The sequence below is a fragment of the Phaethon aethereus genome, assembly GCF_964289735.1.
Source record: "Phaethon aethereus genome assembly, chromosome: 15".
In the NCBI taxonomy this organism is placed as follows: domain Eukaryota; kingdom Metazoa; phylum Chordata; class Aves; order Phaethontiformes; family Phaethontidae; genus Phaethon; species Phaethon aethereus.
Window position 1 is genome coordinate 16,369,539 of NC_138591.1, and position 23,418 is coordinate 16,392,956.

Here is a 23,418-nt window from a genome sequence, read left to right on the forward strand (position 1 = left end):
TCAGACAGAGCTTTCTATGTACTTCTCCTCTTGAAGTTTTTTGCTGCCAGACTGTGCTCAGTGTGCGATTGCTCTTCAGTAGGATTGGTGACTGACCAGTTCTAATTTATGTCTGGGGACCACTGTACTTTAACACAACTTGCACCAATAAGCCCCTTCCCCCCAATCTTTTTTGTTTTTTCTGGTTCCTGCCTTCATGACAGCACCCTGTATCTCACCCATGAGATACCTTTCTTAAAGATGGTCTGCAAAGGGAGAAAAAAGAGGTTACGAGATTTTGTTGTGACTGCGTCTCTGTGATTAAAAAAAAAAATATTTTGGCAAAAATATTCAATGTTTGTTCTGTTGTTTAGTAGTGCAAATGCAAAGTGTCTTTCTGTAGAGAAGAAACCCTTTGATTCTTCAAGCGAAAGATGACAGGTTTACAGAATTAGGAGAGGGTTTTATTAACGGCAGTGCTGTAAACACAAAGTCCTCCAAGAGGCTCGTTTAGTGTCACTGTGAATGTCAGGAGCTGTCAGACCTTGTTGGAGAAACTTTCCAGCCTGCGTCACGGATGTTGTTAATGGGTGCTGCAACAGTTCCCCACCTGCCCTCAGTTAATTCCGTGAGCGACATGTGGTGGCTCTATGCGAGCCGGGAGCATGCTTGTCTCTGGCTCCATGGAGGCTTGGAGCCATTTAGGAGCAGTTATTGAGGCCACTCTGCTCACTGCCACCAGCTCCTCATGCCGTATCCGTGTCCGGGGAGGCGGAGGATGGCCCTGGGACAGAAGGCTGTAGAGGACCGCTAATTAAAGGCTCTGTTTGATACAAATCCAGCTGCTTTGCCACATCCTTCTGTGATTCTCCATATTCATCAATTGATACGGAGGAGTACTCTGAAGCTAGCAGGGGTTGTAACTTCTTGCTATCAGGAGAGACAGATGTAAGGACTCTTCAAAATTAATTAGCTTTTAGCACTTCCTTTTCCACTGGTCCAGCAAGCTCCTGGGGTTGCACTGATGGTTATAGCTGCGGTAAGTTGTGATCATTTATGCCAGAGTTCTTCACCCTCCTAATTTTTATTTCAGTAGCCAAAATTTATTTCTTTCACAGGCAGAATAATTTCTGTTTGACCATCCTATACACTCTTTATTCTTTGCTCCTTTTTCCCTTTAGGCATTTTATCCTTTCTATGCCCACCATAGGCTGCTTCTAGGACTTTAATTACCACTGATACGTGCACTGCCTTCTGCTAGCCCAATCTCAGTGGTTCATTTTAAGTGAGTCTCAAAAATCATAAGGGTAAACCTGTGATCTTTCTTTCTGTGCATCTCAAACTGGATGCATGCAGATTGATCCTCAAACTGGGATTCTGGACATACGGTCATGACCTTTGGCTTACAAAGACTCTCTGCTTTCAACGCTTGCTCATCGTTACGTCCTTTAAAACTCCAGTACCAGGTTTTGTTCTGTTTTTACATGGCATTGCTGAGCCTGTCTGCCTCCTGAGTTTCAAAGGAATTTTTGCAGAATTGCTCAAGGCAGCAAAAATGAAGAACAACCAGACGCAAGTTAAAGAAGGGACTCCTGCTGCTTGACAAGACTTGCATGTCTCAGTGCTTTGAATTTAGGCCTCCTCTAAGGAAAATTGCAATAAAAGCCTCGTTTGCTGATGAGTGAGGTTTTTCCCTATGTGTCCTGTTTACATACAGCGGTCAAGCTCAATAATGAAGAAATCTGGCTTCTGCATCAAGGCAGCACGTGAACAGGGTGTGATCCCGAGGCGGAAACCTCCGTGACCCTCCATCAGTGGAGAATGTGTCCGGACAATCAGGATGCAAAACATCTGCTAATCGAGCAGTGCTAATAAACCAGGAGAGCAGGCGGGCGCACAGAGAGCACGGCCTGATGCAAGGATGCTCTTCCAGTGTTGGCCAACTCAACTCAGTGGAGAAGGCAGACACACTGTGCGGTTGCTTGTACTCTGATGTATTGCAGTTGTCGCCAGCTCTGTCCCAGCTTTGATATTGTATTGATCATGGCAGAGAAGGGTTTGGACGTGGCTGCAGGCAGAGCCCAGCTATGCAAAGCCGCTAGCAAAGCTCTGGCTGTCTGGCCTCCTGCGCTGGGATGAAGGGAGGCAGGCGCAGGCTTTTCGGGAGCGCCCAGCTCACCAAAGTGTTTTTAGAAGTAATTTCTGTGGTACCAGCTACAAGCACGCTTGCTGAAAAGACAAACTTTCAACAGAGTGTCTTTCCAAGCACTGGTAAATATTATTGTAATGGGTTGAATTTATATAACAAATATGTAATCAGTCTCTGTTGTTCGAGGAGTTTGCTTTTTGAGTGGCTTAAAAAACACTGCTCTTAAATGCCTGCGCTCCGCTGATTATTTTTCAGTCTTCCTGTGTCATACGAATTCCTCTGCCCTTGTAGGCAAAACAGCTCCAGTTCTCTCTGCTGAAACCTGTTTTTATAATCGGCACAGCAGCTGTGTTGTTTTAGCTGGTTTGTGTGGAGGCAAGGTCTGGAGATCTGGAGAGGACACGGTGAAAGGCTCTGGCGAGCGCTGGCCCGGCAAGCGTGTCGTGGCTGCAGGTGGGGCTGAGTCGCTCACCGCTGGTGTTCGGTGGTGGGTCGGAGCTTTGGGGCTCTGCCTCACCCCCGAGCTTCTCGGAGCCCGCCCCAGGCTTGCAGCGGCATTTGTGGTGCATCCTGAACTGCTCCTGCTGTCTCAGATAACCCCCGCATACGGATAGCATCTTCCCTGGGTGGAGGAGACAGCCTCTGGGTGGGAAGGGTTGTCACAGCAGAGGCACTCAAGGGAAATTAAGGCAAGTCATAGAATCTTCGGGTTGGAAGGTACCAGACAGAAGCTGAAATGCATTAAATTGCGATGTGATGTTCCAATTCAGGCACAGAAATGCCCTAGGTCCGTATCTTTCTTTTCTTTATTTCTACAAGAGCTTGGATGGGTAAACAAGAGGTAATGACTCCTCTTTAGCCCAGTGTTGTGGTCCAGCTAAACAACAATACTCCTTCCTCTGGGTCTTACCGTGTCTCCTGGCTTATCTTGGTTGGGAGAAGAGCTCTGCCTTCCCCCAGGTGCTTGGGAAGCCCTTGGTGCAGTGGGCTCAGCCGGAGGGATGCTTGTTCTTCCCCAATTCCAGTCGAACCTACCACAGAGTAAGGATGGCCATTCCCCAAAGCAAAGCGGTTTAGGACAGTGGTTACTCCTTCAAAAAACCCTGCAGATTAAATGTTACTCCTTGGTTGACTGGCCTTTGGCCAAAATGCCTGGCAATTTTCCCGTCATGCTACTTCATGTGAGAAAGGTCTCTTGGTGACGGTGGTGCTTTGATAAGAGTAACTGGTAGAAAATACCAGCTTTGCTGTGGATTTGTTCCCTGTCTTTCCTATGGCTGGTGATCCAGAATGACCTTGAGTCCTGCTGTATTTAAACAAGTTTAACAGCTTTTTAATTTAAAAGATCCTCAGTGATGATTTTCAACTTGTTAGGCCTAATGGTTGGGTTTGGAGGCTGTCTACGGAGGAGCAAAGACAGCCCTTGTGAGAAGAGTCCAACTGCAGAGTCCTCCCTGCTCACCAGAGGCTCTTGCGGGTCAGTTTGGAGGGGCAAGGAAGCCCCCGCATTTCCCCAATAGCAAACCAATTGCATTATCATTAAATAAATGATAGAAATACTCTTGCTCCCCCCATTTCCTCTGCATTTCAGCACAGAGCTTTCTGGTGCTGGAGAAAATCACATGATGAAACAAGGAAAAACAGTTTGGGAAAGTTTTATTTCAAAAGTAGATGTGCTCTAAAAAAGTTTTGATTTTTAGATATATATATTTTTATATATATATATATAAAATTTCTCTATCTGTTGAAAATATCTCAAAGCAAGCTACCTGACAAAAGGAAAACAAAAGTACCGTATTGGTTTTCCTTGCTTTCCCCCCATCTATTGAATAAGGTTTTGTTGGGATAAAATTAAAGTGCTTATCTTTGAATTTGCTTCCTCTGGTTGAGTTGGCACAGTACATTGAACGAAGGAATGTTCCAAGTTCAGAGGTGGCATTGGGGAATCTAGTTAAAATGACATCAAAGGCAGCACAGCGGGGCTGAACATGTGTTTGAAGCCGGATAGATTAGAGGCCATTATCAGCCTTTCGCTACTGTGCTGGGAACAAAAGTCGCTCTTTCCGCTGGGACTGCTGCTGGGGAGAATTAAAAAAAAAAAAAAGATAGAAAGAAAGAAAAAATTGCACCTTATAATGCCGCTTTTCCCGCGAATGGCCGTGCAGATTTAGCGTGCGAGTTGTGTTCTGGCACCCGGGTTTTGTGCAGTGGTTAAGACAAAATGTTTTCTATTGATGCCAACCAGCCATGGCTAAAATAATCCCCCACCTTTTTTTATAATTTTTTTTTCCCCTGTAAAAATTGCCAGTTGTTTTGTTGCCATCCACTCTGGAAAGAGCCACGTTGTGATGCGATGAAACTCTTTAGCCGTTGTGACTCAGAATTCTAAGTTATTTTTCAAATGGAGGTTCGTCGTTAAAGAAAATGACGCCGCCTAATGAAGGCTGTCGTAATCGCCGGTCGGTATAGCAACGCCTGGGGAAATTGCTCTGCCCCTGTAAGGTGTCACTGCCGGGCGCAGCAGAGGTGATGCTCCCAGATGCGCTCTTCCTCCTCCCGCGTTACCTGCAGCCACTAGCCAGAGCTGTAATTAGCCTCGCTAATTCTCCCTTCTCTCATTTGTCTTCCTACTAAAAAGCACTTGTCATTAATCACGGGTTTTATGTTATTTTAATGGTGTTTAATTTTGAATGCTCAGGTTACTGCATGACGTTGCATCCTCCTGGTGTAATTTGGTGGCGGTTCTCCGGTGCCCGCGTTTCCAGGAGCCAGCGGGGCAGCAGGCACGGAGAGCTGGCGGTGACCGTCCTCGCACGGGCTAGTGCGTGTGACTTGGGAGGTTTTGCAGGCAAAACACCGCAATAAACCGCGCTTCCCTTGCCAAATGGCATCTCGACTTTAAAAACCTGCTCGTTAAACTGTTTGGCTTATGTTCTCCAGAAGCAGCTGTGCTCGGCAATTGGGGAGGGGGGTAGGTGCTAAGTACATTTGGCCTGCGCAAACATCTCGTCGTCGTGAGATGAGCTGGGACTGGCTCTTCTGCCGTGCTGGGAGCGGTGCGGCGTTAGGAGGAGAAGGCACGTGTGCGTGGAAGTTATTTGGTGCTTGCCACAAACCGAACCCCTCCGCTCGTTTCCACCCGTTTCTGTGGCGTCGCACGCCCTTCCCAAGAGGTTACTTCTACTGAATCAGGGAAACGTGTGAACTGAAAAAAGAGAACTCCAAATTGCCAGGCTGCAGGCTGGCGTTTGTTTTTCCATACATGGATTTTTCTCAAAATAACGCGGCGTCACCAGGAGATGGGCCCGTGTCCTTATCTCGTAACCGGGCTCCACTTCACTCACACTCCCCTCGTCCCCAGCTGAAAGGGGTGCTTGCAGCGGTGAGAACAAACACGCGGTTCCTTCCTCCGCCTGAAGTCATACTCAGCCAGCGGTGCTTTGCCGTGAGGGGTGCCTGGTGGCTCTGACCCCCGGGCTTCCCGTCACGGGGACCCGCGTGCACCCGTCTTTGCAGAAGGGCTGCACGCGGCTCGGCAGAGCCGTCTGCCCCGTCGCCCAGCTCCCGGTCCGTCAGGACCACAGGTCCTTGCCTCTACCCCTTCGCTTTGATAAGGCATTTGAGAAGTTGTCACGCTCCCTTAAAAACACATACCTTGTTCCTCCACCGAGTTCCTCTTGGTGTAGATGCTCACTGAGCTCCCACTCCTCCTCCCCCTCCTAGCCTGCCCTGTGGTTTACTGTGTACATTACAGGCTCTTTTACAGAAAGCAACCAACTATAAAAGGTACCAGGATGCCATCCAAGTCCTTCTCCCTGCCCTCCGCCTAGGGCAGCGGTCGCAGGCGCCCTGCCGCGCTCTGCACCCGGCAGACGCCATGTGAGTCCCCCCGGCAGCCGATGCCAGTGTTGCTGGTGCTGGGACCTGGGCGAGCGTCGTTCCCCGCGCAGATTCCGCTTGTTCTGCTACGCTCGTCCCAGGCGTGCAAAGCCTTTCTCCAATCTTAAAGAGGTTTCCTACCTGCCGTTCTGTGGCGGCGAGGCTTAAATGAGTGTGATGTGTCGGAGAAAGCCGCTAAAGCAGGGCATGTTGTTGTTTTGTTCCAGCAGAGATGGGATCCCACCATACAGACTCCGAAAGCAGCATCGCAGAGAGATGCAAGAAAGTGCCAAAGCAAATGGACGTGTGCCACTACCTCACATTCCTGTAAGTAGCGCTGTCTCCTTCCCCAGAGGTAAATATGCAAAATACGTGAGATTTCTAGCGTGTAGTTGCTCTGCTTGCTCCCCTTAGCGCTGTATTCATTTGGGGATGTTTTCCGATGGAAATACACCATGCTAAGAAAGGGCTTGGTAGCCTTCTGCCAAACTCAGCATCCAGGGCTGCCCAAAACACGTAATTTTTCTTAACTGTTCAGTCAGTAGCCGATTGTTTCTCCTGGACGAGAGTGAAAGCACTGGCTGGTATTTACCCGCAAGCAGGTTACGTGCCCTTGGGTGAGCTGGAGGTGTTTGTGGAAGGTGTAGGAGGCCACTGGACATGAAGGCTGATGTAGCTCTCAGCCAAGGTCAGATGGGGCGAAATGCAACTGTCCTGAGCGATGTTTCTGCCCTGGGCAGCCAAAGGGAGCTGTAATCTCTTCTTGAGGACTCGGCAAAGCCCACCTGGGGGTACAAGGCAGGAGAGCAAAGAAGGTGCAGGTGTTAAGTATTTCATTCGTGTGATACTGTCTCCCTGGTTGTTCCAGGTAAGCAAACAGCTTTTGGAAGATGAGCATACCTGCTAGGGCTCTGCAGCACCATCTGCAGCTCTGCTTATTATTATTTTCTTTCTGTGAGAAGTTACAGGTGACATTTAATATCCAGCAGGGAATAAAGGTGCTTCTTTCCCCTTTGGACAGCTGGACTCCAGCACAAATCAGACGGGGGGAGAAGCCTCCATCTGCTTTTTCCAGAAGTGCCTTCAAACTTGACGCAGCTGTTCTCATCCTGCCTGCTCAAAGCAGCACAATACCAGCAGAAATACACCCTTGTTTTAATCTGATTTAAAAAAAAAAAAAAAGAAGAAACCAAAACCACCACTCTTTGTTTTGTCTTTTAAATTAGATTATTTTCCTTAGATTTAAGAGGGTCTCCTGTGCTTTGATCACTGGGTTGACAATAAAAGCCCTGGCTGCGGACGCGCACTAGCCATCCTTGCTCAGTCACCTCTCTTTTCACACAGTTGCTTTCCCAGTGTGGTTGCTGTTGAAAAGGCTGGCTGGGTGCCTTTTTATTTCACTTGATGCCGTTCTTACTGTAAGCATGGCTTTTGTTAGAGTTGAAGTTTGAAAGCTTGGCCTTTATTTTTTTGTTGTTGTTGTTGTTGCTGTTCCCCAACAGTGGGAACTACCAAGCGCATATTCTCCAACTTCAAAGCTTGTCAGTGGCTTTACCTTTTGGATGAAAATAACAGTGGCTTTCTGTCGATCGTATGTGCTGGCAATGCCTTGGTGAACTGCAGGTTATAAACTCGGAGTATGGAGCATTAAATATGTATAGTGAGCTGTGCTTTAATGAACTTCCATCTGCCAAACATTTCTTTTGTTGAACTGAATAAGTGTCATGCCAGCAGCAGTTCCTTGCAGGCTAATTAGTTTTACTTAGCATTAAATTTTATCGACCTTTTTGGAAACTAGTTAAAAAAGGGAGGGAAAAAACAAGGTTTAAATTGGCCACCTGCTGCTTATAAATTTTTATATTATCCTGCTTATCTACATGGTCTTTTAGAATTACATATTCCTCCTAAACTACACACAGACGCTTCACAAGGATTTTTTTGTGAAACATCCACTGTTCCCATTAGGTTCTGCACTGTAATTTTAAGTCCCGGGGAAAAAGGCATCTTGACGCATATTTATATGGGAGCGGAGGACTGAGAAGTCGAGTTAGTTCTAGTCTTTCTCCAGGGAATAAAAGTTTAGTTCAGACACTCTGGCACCTTCTGCCAGCCAATTACTGACACAGAATTGGCATCGACTTCAGAGAGGCACTGCTCTGCCCTCGCTTATCAATCAGCCAAGAAAGGAGAAGGTAATTAGACAATATGTTTTGACAACACCAGTGTGAAATGTTATAAAGTTAGTCTTTTAAAATCACTTCTAACTGCACGCTTATTGAATTAAACCTCCCCAATTAGCAAGGAGCCACGCAAATGTTTCTTCAAGTGTTGCTTTCCGAAGCCGGCGGTTAGGCTATCTTGCAGCCCGTAGCTAGAGCAGTCTCCCAGCTGCCTGGACCTGGCGGTTAGCGTTGCTTTTAAACATGTAGCAATGACTAAATTGCAGCCTTTGAGTGAAGGTCTTTATGGACTCACAGCTAATGGGTGTAGCCAGAGTCCGTGCTGATAGTGCTTGCAGAATGCATGGCATGTTTTCCTAATGATAGTAGAGAACCTCCTACTTCCGAAAAGTCGTTTCAGAAGTCCTTTGGAGACCTTACTGTTCCCTTACAAATGAGTTATGGGGCTATTATGCAAAATTTTGAAAGAACTTAACATTGCTTTTCATAGCAGCACTTTTAGTTAGGTCCAGAAGCTATAAACTGCAGTGATTATATGTTCATAGGAGACCGCCCGCTAGTTTCCACAGCCGTGCTGCCTCCGAATAACGAAGGCGTGTGCTGGTTGAGTAGGATGCCCTGCTATGCAGCAGGAGATCTTGGTGCGTGGATGACTGTGTTCTGCATGTTCCCCACTTACAAACTCACCAGTGCTGGTAAGTTTGGAGAAAGTTGTGTTTTGTGAAATGGCACTCTGCCCAGGAATGCTGTGGGTGAAGGTGTCTAGCAAGCAACGAGCCCTTCATTTTGTGCCTCTCGCAGGAACCCATTTTGCGGCGGGTCAGTGTTGCTTTTCATGTGGTTTTCCACCTCTCTCTCGGATTTGAGGAGAGTCTTGGAGCACCAAGGAAGGAAAGAGAAAGCAGGTTCCCAGAGGAAGGGTGGAAGCCCGGAGAATGCAAGGCTGTACCTGTGCTATCACACAGTATTTAGCCCAGCCCTGGCATTCATCCGTTCCCAGGAGAGGATGGGAGATGCTCCGTTTTCCCAACAAATTCAGAAAAATCCAACCTCAAGCATTAAGACTTGGGATTCCCTTTTTTGTTTGTTTCTTTAACTGCATAAAGAAGCCATTTTGTGATGCTCTTGCTGTAGTTTGATCATCGGGTCGGAGCTCCCCTGTCCTGCCCCGCAACCGAGGAAGCTGCAGCTCTTTACACTATTGACACGAGAAGAAAAAAAGTAAAAGTGGCAGCAGAGTGGGTCAGGCTGATTGCTGAACTTTCCCAGAAGGATCTCCTCTGTGCAGAGGTGGCTTCCATAGTGTTCTTGAGTGGAACAGAAGATTTTGAGTAACCACTCTGCAATGCTGTAAGAGTGAGGAGTGTACAGGAGGAGCCGTGGTCCCATGCTGCCTGGGTAACTACAGCTAAATGAGCTTTCTGCTCCTGCAAGTTGGGAACTTGCTCAGAATTCCCATCAGCTGTTTTATGCCTTTTTCCTCAAACGCCTTGCAGCAGCGGGACTCCTTGCTAATCCCTGAATGCTGCTAGAGTGGATGCTGAAATGCAGTTATCCATGAGCTCTGCCACAATTGTTTCTGGTATGGAAACACCATGTATCCTTTAAAAACATATCTCACAGTGGAACGCATTATTAATCTGGGAAATGTCGACGTTCAGAAGTTCTTTTCTCTTTGGTTTTCTAGCCTGCCATCTTCATTTCACCTCCAGGACTGACCTTTGATCTAACATCAGCCACTCAAGCATCATGGAGGCATCAAACCTCCTGTAGAAGAGGGAGATTTAGCAACACCAGCCCAGTCAGATCTGTCAGAAACGGTTCAGCCCAACCCGTGTATCCCTAGGGCTGATTAGAGACTTCTACCCAGTGATAACATTGGAAAACTTGCTATTTCATCTCAGAGCAATTGAGGTTTATTCTTCCCAAGGGAAACCCGCAAGCCGCAGTGAGATTATTCACTTTCAGCCTTTTCATGTATACATCATAGTTAAACCACATACTTAGGATGCCGGTGTGTTCTGATGTGCAACTTGATCCTCAAACCTCAGTTTCTCAGGGAGGGTGAAATCCATCAAAACTCAAGACCTGCATCTTCAAGCAAAACCCAGGCAACTCCCTCTCCATTGGCTCTTAGAAAAGGAGGAGAAAATGTTATAGCAGGTGCTAAAAGGAACTGCTGGAGAGCTTGTGTGTCTCGCATGTTCTTAACAGGCTGCTTCTTCCCAAAGGTACCAGAGCTTTGGACACTTTACAAGTCAAGGACAGAGGACAGTGTTCTGGTGATAGATACCCCAAGAAATCCTTCCTCACAGCTGTCATTAGGAAAGATTGCTCCACCCAGACCAGTTCAAGCAATTTCTTTCTTGCCAACCCATCTGGCATTCAGCCTCCCATCCGTTGTTCTCTGCAACCTCCCCAACTCGTCATGGTTTGATTCTGGACAGACCTGTCTGAACTAGTGGCATTAAATAAAAGTAGATAGATAATTAAATAAAACATTAGCTAAACAGCTGTAGATAAAACAATTCTTTAAAATTAAGGGCTGAATTGTTGACCCAGAATGGCCAGAGGTCTCATTCTGGTCCAGACTGGAGGGCTGGATCCTCCAAAACCAGCCAGCTCTCGGAGAGTGCTCCACTCTTTACTTGGAACAAAAGCATTCAGAGCCCTTCCAACTTCAGAACAATAAACATCTTCTTTACGACTTGTTTGGCACGGCCCTGTATGCCCACAGGAAGCTGGGGGCAGGTACAAAATTCTGAAGCCCTGAAGGATCCTTCTTGGGCACAGGCTCAGCCTGGCTGGTTTTTGATGGAGCATGTCTCCCTTCCAAAGTCAGACCCATCATTTGAGAAAAGTTTCAAACACTTTGTTGTGTTCAGCCTTTTGAACCAGGTCAATGCAGTCCATGGTTGCTGTCCACGGAGGCAGAGCGAGCCCTCAGCAGTTACGCGTATTGTTTCAGGACAAGGAATTTGCCATTCGTTCTTTTGCGATACTGTTAGTTTTGGGGAAGTCTGTGTAGCTCATCCTTTGAGCTAGGAATAAAGTCAGACCCATGGCAACGTTCAGAGCATCATCGTGCTTGCCAGCTTTCGGCGAGTCACCGTTACGGGTACCTGCCAGGACAATGTAGGGCACGTGCAGCCAGTATCTGTGGCGTGAAGTGAGGTTTATTTTGGCTGCACTGAACTTGGATGGTCAGAAAGACCCTTGCAGAGATGGCTTCACAGAGGGGACTGCGTCTTGCACCCTTGAACGGGCTGCTGAGGACCTCTGCAAGCTGTTGTGCTGAGTGGAGCGGCCCAAGGACGGGGCAGATGCAGCAGTTTATCAGAGAGACGTGAAGACGAGTTCATCCTAAAGATTCTTGGGTTCGATTATTTTCATTTCTGTAGTTGAGCTTAAATCACCTCCAGACTTTGAGAGACTGTGGTTAAACTTGCTGAATTATTAGTTGTAAAAGACCAAAATCATCCTATCTCCAGTTCCCTGGATACAGCAGTGGCCCTGAATGTCTTCAGATCAGCATTAGAGATGGAGCTGTGGTCCTTAGGCATTGCTGGGCCTGGAGAGAACCGCCTTACTTTGACAGGACTTGAACATGCAGGTTAGCAAACTTCAACCTTTGCACCTGCTGCTTCTGGGGGCTTGGGAGGGACTTTGGTTTGGGATCCTGCATTGCATCAAAGGCTATGAAAATAAAGGTTCTGCTTTGCTATGGAAGCCACTGCGGTAGCTTCAATGGGGAGACCCAAAAGTGTAACTGCTGTGTGCTGAGCTGCCTCTCATTAGGCTCATTAAGTTTCTAACGGATCAGGGCCTGGTGCTGCCGTCATATAAACAACCGCAGGGAGAGTTGGCATGTCTGAGGTGGCAGGAGGGAGTGAACACATCATCCAGCGGGTTGCGACTTGTCGGGCGAGGGAGAGATTTCCCTCTTCTGGAATCACTGGTGCTGCTTCATGAGATGGATGGTGGTGGTCATGGGTTTGGGGTTTCTGATGAAAGCAGACTCCCTTAGCCAGAAGTGCTCCCCTGGGCTATGCGGGTGGAATGGGGAAACATCACTTGGATCCTACAAGCTCCCCAGGGAGTAACAGGGCAAGCTCTGCCACATCTTCCCCCATGATGGAGCACTTCTGGGGCCCATTTCTGGACAGCACAAGGTCCAGACGGTGGGACGAAGCATGCCACTTTGGCCCTTGTGCCAATATTTCAAGACTAAACATCATTTTTGTTGATGAAAATCTTTTTCTGCCGTGTTTCTTTTTAATACAGGCCATTGATTTGCAGGGCTGGAGGTCCTGGTGGCAGCAGACTGTGTCATCCCAGGGTGGGAGCCACCTGGTACCTCACACGTACCGTGTCCTCTCCAGCGGCTGCATCCCTGGATGAAGGGGGTGGTGGTTTGGGGCTGCTCCCAGCCCGGATGGGTCGGTCCTGCCTGGGACAGCTTCAGGTGGAGCTGTCAGTCCCTCCGCTTGTCACGGAAAGCGAGTGCTAGAGCAGGCAGTCCTTTTGGCTGCGAAGCCGCATCGTGTCCGCAGGCATCCCCAGGGACGCTGCCGCCCAGCACCGTACGGCGTGGAGGAGAAGGCGACCGCAAGTGAGCACTGGAGTTGAGATGTGCTGGCTGGGTCTTGCTCTCGGCGAACAAAACAAGCGGTGCTTTAACCGAGACCTCTGCAGCCCAACTTGGGTGTCATAAAAGATGTCTTCAGCTTCTCGGTGCCATCAGTAGGATGCCTCTATTTTTCTTCCCCTGCCTTCCACTCAGCAGCTGACAGAGAAAAACCGATATGATTTGCATACTTTTGTCAGGTTTTGAGGCAAAGCATTATTTTAGTCTTCCGCATTGATCTTTTGGTCTGGAGTAAACTCAGGTGGTCTCTCATGCTCCTTTAAAGATTTCAAGCTTGATGTCTGCCTCTGGTACTGTATTTGTTCTTTTGCTATGAATTTTCTCATGTCTTCACATTTAATTTTATTGCTGATCCCATAGAATGTATATTTCTCTCATGTTGGTATTGAAATATTTGAATGTAGGTTTTTATGCTGTTGAATTTTCCATATATTTTTCCTCCAAATCGAATTTTTATCTCTGTTGTGTCATTCTGTTTTGACTACTATTTTAACAAAATAATGCAGAAGGGATAAAAATGAGGGGAAAAATACAGCGGCTGATAGCTTCATACTTCACTACACGAACTTCTTATCCCAGAGCTCAGGAATTTAGGGACAAAGTAACTCAGCATAAGGAACCAAGAATGCCCTTGAACTTCCATAAATATTCATTTGTTCACCCAGAGCAAGTAGAAAAATGTGATCTCTGCACTTGTAAGGTTGCTGTATTGATGAAGCAAGCAGGAGATTGTTGCACGGCTCTGAAGAGCTGAGATGCAATCCTGCAGGATCTTCTGGTAAGAGAGGATGCTTTGTGGGAATCATGGCCTTTTGTGGCCGGGCTGGGTTGTAACAGAAGATGGAGGGAAGTAAGATGTCTTGGAAGTGACAGGATTTCCACTCCTTTCTGTGGCTATGGGCTAGATTTGCAGAGATTGACCGGCACACGCTGATCCACCTAGGCTAAGCTGAGTAAGTGTGCGTAAGAGTCCTCCTTTCTGTCAAGGTGAAAGCATCACTACTATAAGCATGACTTTTGAGAGTTTTGTCTGTATGTCCTTTTCCCACCCTTTGAGACCAGGGTATATTCCTGTTGACCATGTGTACACTGGGAGAAAAGCAAGCACATCCATCCCAAAGCGGAGTTTGGTGCCAAAAAGGGCTTGTTGAATTGTGGCTCCAGAAAACCTTTCCCTTACGTGGGGCGATGTGTGGAGCTGGTGCCAGCCAGGGAGCTCATGGTGACGGTGGCTCAGCTTCCAGCCCCCTGGTCCTAGGCTGCACCTCTGCATCAGCCAGCCCGTCCTCCCTCAATCCCCACCAGAACAACTGGCATTTCCAGTTATCGATGCCTCCAAAATAAACGTGTGATTTTTTTCCTGCATCTTTTGCTAACCCCCGGTGTGTTTTTCCTCCAGCGTACATACCGAATGCCAAAGGATATCCACGTCGAACCAGAGAAGTTTGCTGCAGAACTGATCAATCGTTTGGAGGAAGTACAAAAGGAGCGTGAAGCAGAGGAGAAATTAGAGGAGCGCCTTAAACGCGTTCGAGCGGTTAGTAACCTCCTTACGCCCTCCACCAGCCCGGGAGCCTGTCTGCGTGCTCTACACCACAGGGAGCTTTCACCTTCTGTAGAAGCAAGCGGGGTGACCACTTCCCTGCGCCAGCAGCCATGGTCATCGCTTGCACAGGGGCTCCTGGAGGCTCCCTTTGCCCCAGGAGCTTCCACAGTGCTGTTCCCCCATCCATGCAGGGCTCTGTGAGCTTCAGCTCTCCCTTCCTGCTGTAAGATACCAGCTATGGCACAGCAGCACCTACTTCTGCCACCAGTTAGGGGCTGTGGGTGCTCTCCATCATCTTTGGCACCCTTGCTCTCCTGACTTTGTGAGCACTCCCTTCCAAGCAAGGATGGGGACTGTGTAACAGAGGTTCGCCTGCCCCTGTGGGGTCTTGTGTGATCCCTATTTCCCCCAGAAATGGTAACCAGATGGCAGGTGATGTTATGCTTGGAGGTGTTTGTGTTTGCTACCAGGCTGTTTCTACCACAACCAAAAGGGTTCTGCCCATCAGTGCCTAGCACAGCGCTAGGAAATTTGCAACTGATCAGGTGTAGCATCCAAAAACTCTCTCCTGGCCAGAGAAACACACTGTGACTCCACGTGGATGGCTGGGGAAACCCAGCCCATGGCACTGCATGCTGCGAGCCCTGGTACCGCTGGGGCCCTTCAGAGCTTGAGAACTTGGTAGATGAACCAAGGGAAGCGTGTAAGGCCTTTAGCTTAACAACAAGCTCCAAAAGGGAGAGAATGAGGTATTGGTCGTCTAGTATTGCCTGTGTGAGACACCCTGTTCAGCAGTATTCACACCGTATTTTTTCTTCTGAGATACTGCATCTCACAGCTACCTGTTCATTTTGTGCTGGGGATACAGGAGGGTTTTCAGAGGACACCACAGTGTTACTGAAGGTCACTAATGTCAGTGTAACTACAGCCCTGTGTGAAGAAATTGTGAGTCTCTGCAGTTAATAGCTGCCGTGGCCCTGAGGCCAAGGCTCTGTGCCTAGTAACCTGCGGCTCCCCTCGCAGCAGAGGTGTTGGTGCCTGTCTTGGCTAGCTCTGTGCTTTCAGAGAAACTGAGCCTCTGGGGCTTGAGGGCAGACCCTTCAGCCCCATTACAGTATTTTAAAATATTCATCAGTGTGTTTAAGTGTTCACCTTTAGACAGAAAAAGAGCTGTAGGTTGTACTATTTGCTTTAAATGACATCTGTATTTCAAACGTGGAGAAGCGAGGAAGCGGAGGGCTCGGTAAGCTTCCCTCCAACTCCAAGTGATGTCCAGCAAACTCCCTGCACATCTGCATCCAGCATCCAGCCCGAAAAGGCCAGTGAGGAGCTATTTTGTGATTAGATTCCTGTTCTTCTGGAATTGGTCCATTTTCCTCTCTGGTACCTATTGCTTTCTAGGCAAGGCCAATGAAACCAGCAGCACTTTCTGCTAACACAGTCCTAGAGCACTCTTCCTCCTTCTCTTCCTCCTCCTCCTGTGGCTCCGTGGCCACCCCCACCTGTACCAGACTACATTATCCCAGCCCTCTGCTTCCTTGAAGAAGCTGCCAATAGCAATACCATAAAATCAGCAAATACCTATGTGCCAGAGAATAAATTTAAGTCTGTTTAAACACATTTTTGTGTGACTTAATCTATTTTTAAGCCCAGGACTCCCACTAATGCTATATATTAAACCTTTTTGCTGTCTCCAGAATGTATTTCATTGACTGGCTGGCATCTGGCATTAGCCGTTCAAGAAAAACTCAGGGTAAGCAATTGTAGCTTTTTTAGGTCAGCACTTAAGGTGCAGGAGCTGCTGGTATCAGCAAGATGAGAGCTTGAATCCTGATAGATCACAGGATTTTTTTCTATGACCTGAGCACCAGGACAACAGGGTAACCTCTTACCAGGTCTGCATGGCTCACTGAACAGCAGCACAGGGAAAACCACGAGTGTGTCACACTAGGCAGTTATCAGCTTAGCAGAGAAGCTGGAAATATTTTGCAGAAGCTAGGAAAAAAGAATTTTTCTCCCCTATACTGAGCTGCCTGCAGGTTCCCTTTCAAAGCCACATCATACAGTAACATCACGAAGAGGCATCTGATTTAAAGCCAAATGCCCCTTACTGAAAAGACTGTAAGAAAGATTTCTGTTTTTTTTAAAAAAAAGCAAACTCTGAATTCATTAATTATTCTGAGCAATGTGGGAGAGGATTAGAGGACACGCGTGTTCCCTTATTACTTTTTGAGCCACTTCAGCCTTGTGTCCATGCGTGGAAGCTGCAGTATCACGTCATACTTCTGATACTTACTCTGATCTTCGTCTGAACTGAGCGAATTGAGAATAAGCCAGGAGGAGCAAAGCCACTGCTGAGGTTCTCGCTGTATGAATATAAAGCATTGCCTAACTAGAGAGGGAAGTCATTTGCGTGATCATCGAAAACGTGCTCATGGTTAGGTGAGCTATTTTGCCCCACCGACCAGTGGCAGCCTGATGGGTGGGATTGGGAGAAGGCAGAGGGGGAGGTATCGCTTGCCCATAGCTCATCGGTCCAGATCTCAGCCTCCTAATTCAAAGGGAAGGCCACCCCCAGCCTTGCTGGGGTGTAAAGACAGCTCAGCAGACAGTCAGCAAAGTTGAAGCCTGCATCTCTCTAACTGCTGCTGCTTGTGGTGGGAGCAGATGGATGAGCTTTCTGACAATATTATGTCAACAAAGCACCATCTAGTGGTTATGGCACCCGGGGCTTCCCTGCCCGCCGAGAAGCCGCGCAGGCTGCCGAGCTTTGCCGAGCTCAGCCCAGCGAGATGCCGAAACACGGCTCCGGAGCCCACGCCAGCCCTGTGTCCAGGAAAGCTGAGCTCATGGAGGAGGCTGCTCCCCAGACCCACGGGTTTCCTCGGTGTCAAATGCCGCAGTTACTGCCTCTGGCCCGTGCCTGCTTGGTTGTGTGGTTGTCTTGTCTTCCCTTTCTTCTGCCTGTGCCACCGCGGGCAGGGCGAGGGTGCTCGGCAGGCAGTGGGGCTGCAGTTAGGCAGGAGGCTTGTGCAGCTGGGCGCGGGCAGGTTTGGGTGGGAGGGAAGGCTGCTGCTGCGCTGCAGGCGTAGGCTGCAGTCGGGTAGCTCGGGCAAGGAGCACCTTGCAGTGCCGAGACGTGACTCTGCCGTATCTGAAGTCCTGCGTTACAATCCCGGCTTGGGCTGCCCCGGCCTTGTGCTGTATGTTGTTCTTTTCACTGCAGACTAAGCGCGGAGAAAAGATGGAACAGAATCAGTATCTGCAGCCTTGACTCAAACCTTTGGCCTCTGCCCTGCTCAAGGAGAGAAGGCAGCGTGGGGTAGGCACCCCAGTTCCTTCGTTAGCTGCTGTTTTCTCACTGTTGGGCTTTCGTACTCCCTGCGAGGCTGAGAGCAGTGCGAGGGGGTGGGAAGCCAGCCCCCCCAGGTGCCTGCACTCCACCAACCCCGGCAGCCCTTGCTCCTGCCCGAGGACCTGCTTTGGGTCCAGATCTCCCGCTCAGCAACACCAACGAGTTGAGCCTGGGCAAACTGTGAGCGCAGCGACGCATCTCTCCCCTTAGCCCCCCCGATCTCAGTCTGGGAGCAAAGCAAAGTACCAGGTCCCAGTTATTGGCAAAACGGAGTTCCAGGCAGGATTTCCCAAATCCCGAGCACCTGTTTGGCTGGACCACCTCAGGTTTGCACTCTCATGCCACCCTGCTTCAGTGTGACGGCACTGCCGGAGCTCTGGGCTCTGAGAAGAAAGGACACGCCAGATCTTGCCCTGCCCATTAGTTGGTGTTTAAACCTAAATTTTCCAGAAAGTAGGTACCAGCCTTAAAAGCCTCCCAAACACATCACTGGTTTATCACAAGCTGCTAACCCCAGTGGTAAGGATTTAGTCAGCACATGCTTCATCTTTTCTTGTCCCTGAGCCGTGCCCGGGGATGGCGGCTGGCAGGCTGCAGCTTGTGGCTGCAGATTAAAGGTGCCTCTGAAGTTCTTCAAAGCGATTCGTTAGAAAGTGGTGCATCCCCTCCAGACGTGGGCATCGTGTCACACCCCCAGGCTGGCAGCACCCACACCTTTGGCACTTTCAAAGCCTGTCGTTGTCCCCGCTTCAGGTTTGAACCCCCAGGTGTGACACAGGGAGGAAGCCTGTTACTTGCTTTCTTGCTGGGTGGTTGTCAGCTGCAACTCTGAAGCTGGTCAGCAAGTGATGGATGATGACACCCAACAGGCAAAGCTGATGGGAGTCAGTGTTTTCTAGCAGTGCATTTATCTGGCAGGGCAGAGGTACCCTGTGCTGCAAGTGATTTCTTTGCTGTGCCAAAGAAGGAAAAGAGAGCAGGATTAAAGGACTCACTGGAATCCTGCTTATGTAATTAAAAAAAAGAGGAATCCTGACTTCCAATAAAGAAACTTCATAAATATCTGAGTTTATGTTGGAGTGTGAAGTAGTTTGTCAGCATCAAAACTGTGGCTGTCAGCATGGAGGAGTTTTATTCTTCCTGGCAAGGACTTCAGCGTCGTTAACAGTGTGTCCTAGAGCACTGTGAACTACCAGAACAAGCAGTTAGTTCCAACCCGGTCCGTTACCTGCGTGAAGTGTTTGGCTCCAACCTTAGCACGCCCGGGAGAAACCAGTGTTTGATTTTCAGAGCCGTTCATGCTGCTGTTGACCTTCAGTTGCTCCCTCCCGTGACAAGCCCGCTGTTGCCTTTGCCGTGTGAAATAAATAGCCATTCGCATGAGAACCCCCCCTAGTCTCACCTGACTCGAGAACTGTTTTGCTACCTGTGCTGTAACTTTGGGCTTTGTCTGACGGGCTTTGAAGCGGTGTCTTACCGAAGGCTTGTAGGAAGTCACAGGTACGGTGCGGTAAGCTGCATTTCCACTGCTGGTTGTTACGGAACCACCTTCAAGGGACTCGGGGAGCTTTTTAGTAAGGTTCTGCCTGCTCATACATCTCATTGAGTTGTTACGCTTCTCAGAAAGTTGCATCCGTAAACCCTGGTTGTGATGTGTGGGCTGCCTGTCAGAGGTTGCTTTGGGCTCTTTGGGTAACGTGTGGAGACCCTTGCTAATGGTGGCTCAAAAAGAGGGTACAGAGACCTGAGCTTGGTGGCAGCAAGACTGCGCAGGCTTGGGTTGAGCACTAGGAAATGTTCTGCAGGAGGCACAGAACTGGCATAGGTCTCCGGAGAGGTGGTGGATCTTCATCTTGAAGGTTTTCAAGATCTGGCTGGACAAGGCCAGATCTGACCCCTTCATGGGTTGGCAGCAGTCCTGCTGCGAGCGGAAGGTGAGACTAGGGACCCCTTCCACGATCCCGCTGTCATTCTCTGATTGTCCTCTTGTTTCTTGCAGGAGGAAGAAGGTGAGGATGCAGATATCTCTTCTGGTCCCTCGATCATTAGCCACAAGATGCCTTCTGCCCAAGCCTTTCATCACTTTGCTCCTCGTTACTCTGAGATGGGCTGCGCCGGGATGCAGATGAGAGATGCCCATGAAGAAAACCCAGAAAGTATCCTCGATGAACATGTACAGCGCGTGATGAAAACACCAGGCTGCCAGTCTCCAGGACCTGGCCGCCACTCTCCTAAGCCACGGTCCCCAGAAAGCGGCCACTTAGGAAAGCTGTCAGGGACCTTAGGAACAATTCCTCCAGGGCATGGCAAGCACGCAACAAAATCAGGAATGAAACTGGATGCAGCTAACTTATACCACCATAAACACATCTACCACCACATCCATCACCACAGTGTGATGAAACCAAAAGAGCAGATTGAGGCCGAGGCCACGCAGCGAGTGCAGAACAGCTTTGCTTGGAACGTAGATTCACATAACTATGCAACAAAGTCACGAAACTACACTGAAAACTTGGGCATGGCACCTGTCCCCATGGACTCTTTAGGCTACAGGTGAGTCAAGGCAACAGCCAACGGGAGTCCCAGAGCCATGGCTTCTCTAGGAATCTTTTTCATAAATGGGCTGTAGCGTGCCGGTGAAACAGGGTGGCTGAAGCACATTTTCTTGTGAAAGCCTGTGCTGGGACATGGTTTGAGGGCCTCCCAACTGCTCTTCCCCTTCAGAAATGGATATGCCCCCTGATAACCCCTGTAAACCCCTTTTCACCTCTGTGACTAGTGCTGAAAGACAACCTCTAACCAGGATTTTTAATGGCCTCGGTTATAAAGTAGTTTTTCTGCCCCTTAAAGCAGCAGAGGTGCTTAGAAATTGCAGATGCTGGTCTACTTCCCTGTGCATCGGGAGTTGCCAAGTACAGGGCTGTGTCTCAGGGTCTGGGTAACAGAAACCGATCTCCTAAGGTGTTCACGAGAGGACAAAAAACCCTCCTTATTGTAAGGCCTAAGCCATTCACCAGAAGAGCTCTTTTATCTTCCTGACAAAATGATGGACGCCGTGGTGCTGCCGTGGCATCCTGTCCTAAGGGGACATTCTCCGGGGCGGGGGACCCTCTGCTCAGGAAGGACATATCGCTGCCTTGCGGGCTTTTGTCCGGCTTCCCTTGGCCGTTTGAATTCCTCCGTCCCCTCTGTGCTGAGGGGAGAGGGTGAAGCTGCTTCTCCGCTGCGGGTTTTGCTAGTCCGCACGACTGCCAAGGTGAGAGCGGAGCTTGGGGCTGCCTGGGATAAGGGATGGCGACGGAGCAGGCGCAGGGGAGAGCTGTGCTCACCCCAAGCTCGGCTGGCTGCCCGAGGCTGTGGGTTTGGGGCGATGCTTTGCGGCGCTCCAGGGATGGGATATTCAGTGAAGGCATGCGGCCGGGGCTGCAGCGGGCAGGACGGCGTTCCCGGGTGGCAGGAGGGAGGCAGAGCGCAGAAGCAGCTGAAGCTCGCTGCTCTCCAGGGAGGGTGAGGCTCTTGCATCTGCCCTCCGTCTATAGGGAAAGGGTCGTTGTTTCAATGGGGCACGAGCATGGCCGTGCTGGGTGAACCCAAAGCCCCGTCTAGACACAGGACTTCTCTCTAGCACTGACTCCGGCACATATTTAAGGGGAATTCAAGGGGGGCCATTCAGAGCTGTCCTTCCCTCTGGCACAAACTGCCAGTTCCTGACAGTCCCTGGGTTAGGAGCTTCACAAGACAAGAGTTTGCATCCGAGCGGTCTTGTTCGGCAGGCAGCAGTCTCCTGCAGTGGCTTGTCTGGGTCTTTGTTGAACCCAGCTGGGCTGCTGTCCCCCCAGCCCCCACGGCTGTGTCTGCTGCTTGATTACAAGCTGCAGAAAAAGGCTTTTCTGTGTGTTTGCACTGAACCTGCTGCTAGAGAATTTGATTTGATACCCGCTATCATGTGGGGAGAAGCTGAGAACGAACTGTCAGTTTGCCCTGCCTTTGTAGATCTTCAACAACCCCTCTCCAGGTTTTTTCCCCCCAAAAATTAGCAAAGCTGACTAGAGGCCTTTTACTCCTCTGCGGTGTTACGGTTATTTTCCCCGTGTGTGTTAGTGAGCACGCAGAAGCAGAAGTAGGGAGGTCCTATGGAGTGAAGCGGGTGGGTGATTAGGATGATGGGGGTCCCATGAAATTACAGGCTGTGGCAATGACAGGCCAGCACGAGTGAAATCTGCACAGCCTCGTGGGCGTGGGGCTGCCCAGCTGGGCACGTGGGTGTGGATGTGGGCAAGGAGCGGTGGGGCTTCTGTAGGAGCCTTCGCTGCAGCCATAAGCATAGCCAGCACGTCGGCTACTGCCTGGCATCCGTCTGGCTACGGTGTTTGAGGTGGCAGCGCTTCCTGGGGCACAAGAGCCCACAGAAGGCAGTCCTCCCCGCTAGGATGTGATCTTCCACCATGATATGAAGCCACAGTCCAAACCAGGGTGAGAAGCGAATGCTCAGGATGGCAAATCAGCAGTGTGGGGTATCAGTGAATCTGGGGGGGTGGGTGGGAAAGGCTGCGGTTTCCAGCACTGGTCTGGCGTGGAGAGGCAGCCGATAGATTGCAGCACCAGGATGAACCTCCTGCTCTGAGCAAAGAGCCAGGGGTTTAACACAACCCTTCGTGTGGCAGAAGATCTGCTGGGGATTTTGCCACGTTGCCAGGGCTCATTTGGCCAGAGGAGAAGGTCCCTTTCCCCGCAGGTGGCCGGATGGAGCAGCCTGCTGTGCCTAGGTCTGGCCAGTCCTGAGCTTAGCCTCAACTGCGGCATGGCTGGTTTGAGCTGTGGTAGAGCCAGCGGGCTGTGGAAGGCAGCGAGGGCCACGTCTGCGCTGCAGGCAGCACCAGTCCCCGGCAGGGCCGAGTATCTCTGGAGATAGACACGGCCATACTGCGCCGCAGCCCGCGGTGATTTGGCTTACGCAAAGCGCTAATGTCTCAAGCTTTGTTCTTGCAGTGGGAAAGCAAGTCTGCTCTCAAAAAGAAATGTTAAGAAGACCGATTCAGGGAAAAGTGATGGTGCCAGCTATGAGATGCCAGGATCTCCTGAAGACGTGGAAAGAAACCAGAAGATCCTTCAGTGGATCATAGAAGGAGAGAAGGAGATCAGCAGGCATAAGAAAACAAACCATGGGTAAGGGCTGGCAGGGCATGTTGTACTGCATCCCCTACGCAAGGCATGTGTGTCTAAGCTGTCCAGCAGTCTGCCTTGTTCCTGGACATCTTGGGAGGACAAGAATTCACCAGGCACAAGGGTTTAGACCCTTTGGAGGCTGAGGATTGCTTGGGGGCTGTAAGGGCAGTTTTTTTCTGAAGGATGACTTGTGGCCATGGCCGGGAGGTTGCAGCCCTAGGGGAATCTCACAAATTGCTGCTGTGGTTCGAGGTGGATAGCGCAGCACACAGTAGGCAGTATTTTTTCCTTTAAGCATTTTCTGTGTGTAAATGCCTGTTATTCCTGCAACGTTGGACCTGCTGCACTGGTGCCATCGGTCCTGAGTAAGCAGTTTAGCACAGCTCAGGGTTGCCCAGCATTTCAGCTTGCTGGGAGCATCCTCTGGGATGCCTTCGCCTGCCTAGAGCGGAGCCAAGGACGTGACTGTCTCAGGAATCTCTCTGGAGTCCAGCAGATCTGCAGGCACGGATCCTT

At 49.7% G+C, this 23,418-nt stretch overlaps 1 protein-coding gene across 2 annotated transcripts in view; it reads left to right on the top strand.

Annotated features, from left to right (window-relative positions):
* Positions 1-23,418, top strand: part of AXIN1 (axin 1) — a gene marked incomplete at its 5' end in the record, with an annotated part of 71,100 nt that overhangs the window by 40,278 nt on the left and 7,404 nt on the right. For both annotated transcript variants that reach the window (XM_082006878.1, XM_082006879.1), the window contains 4 exons: positions 6,238-6,334; positions 14,235-14,372; positions 19,736-20,289; positions 22,726-22,902. In XM_082006878.1, coding sequence (XP_081863004.1) covers positions 6,238-6,334; positions 14,235-14,372; positions 19,736-20,289; positions 22,726-22,902 — 966 coding nt within the window. The remainder of the gene's footprint in view (positions 1-6,237; positions 6,335-14,234; positions 14,373-19,735; positions 20,290-22,725; positions 22,903-23,418) is intronic.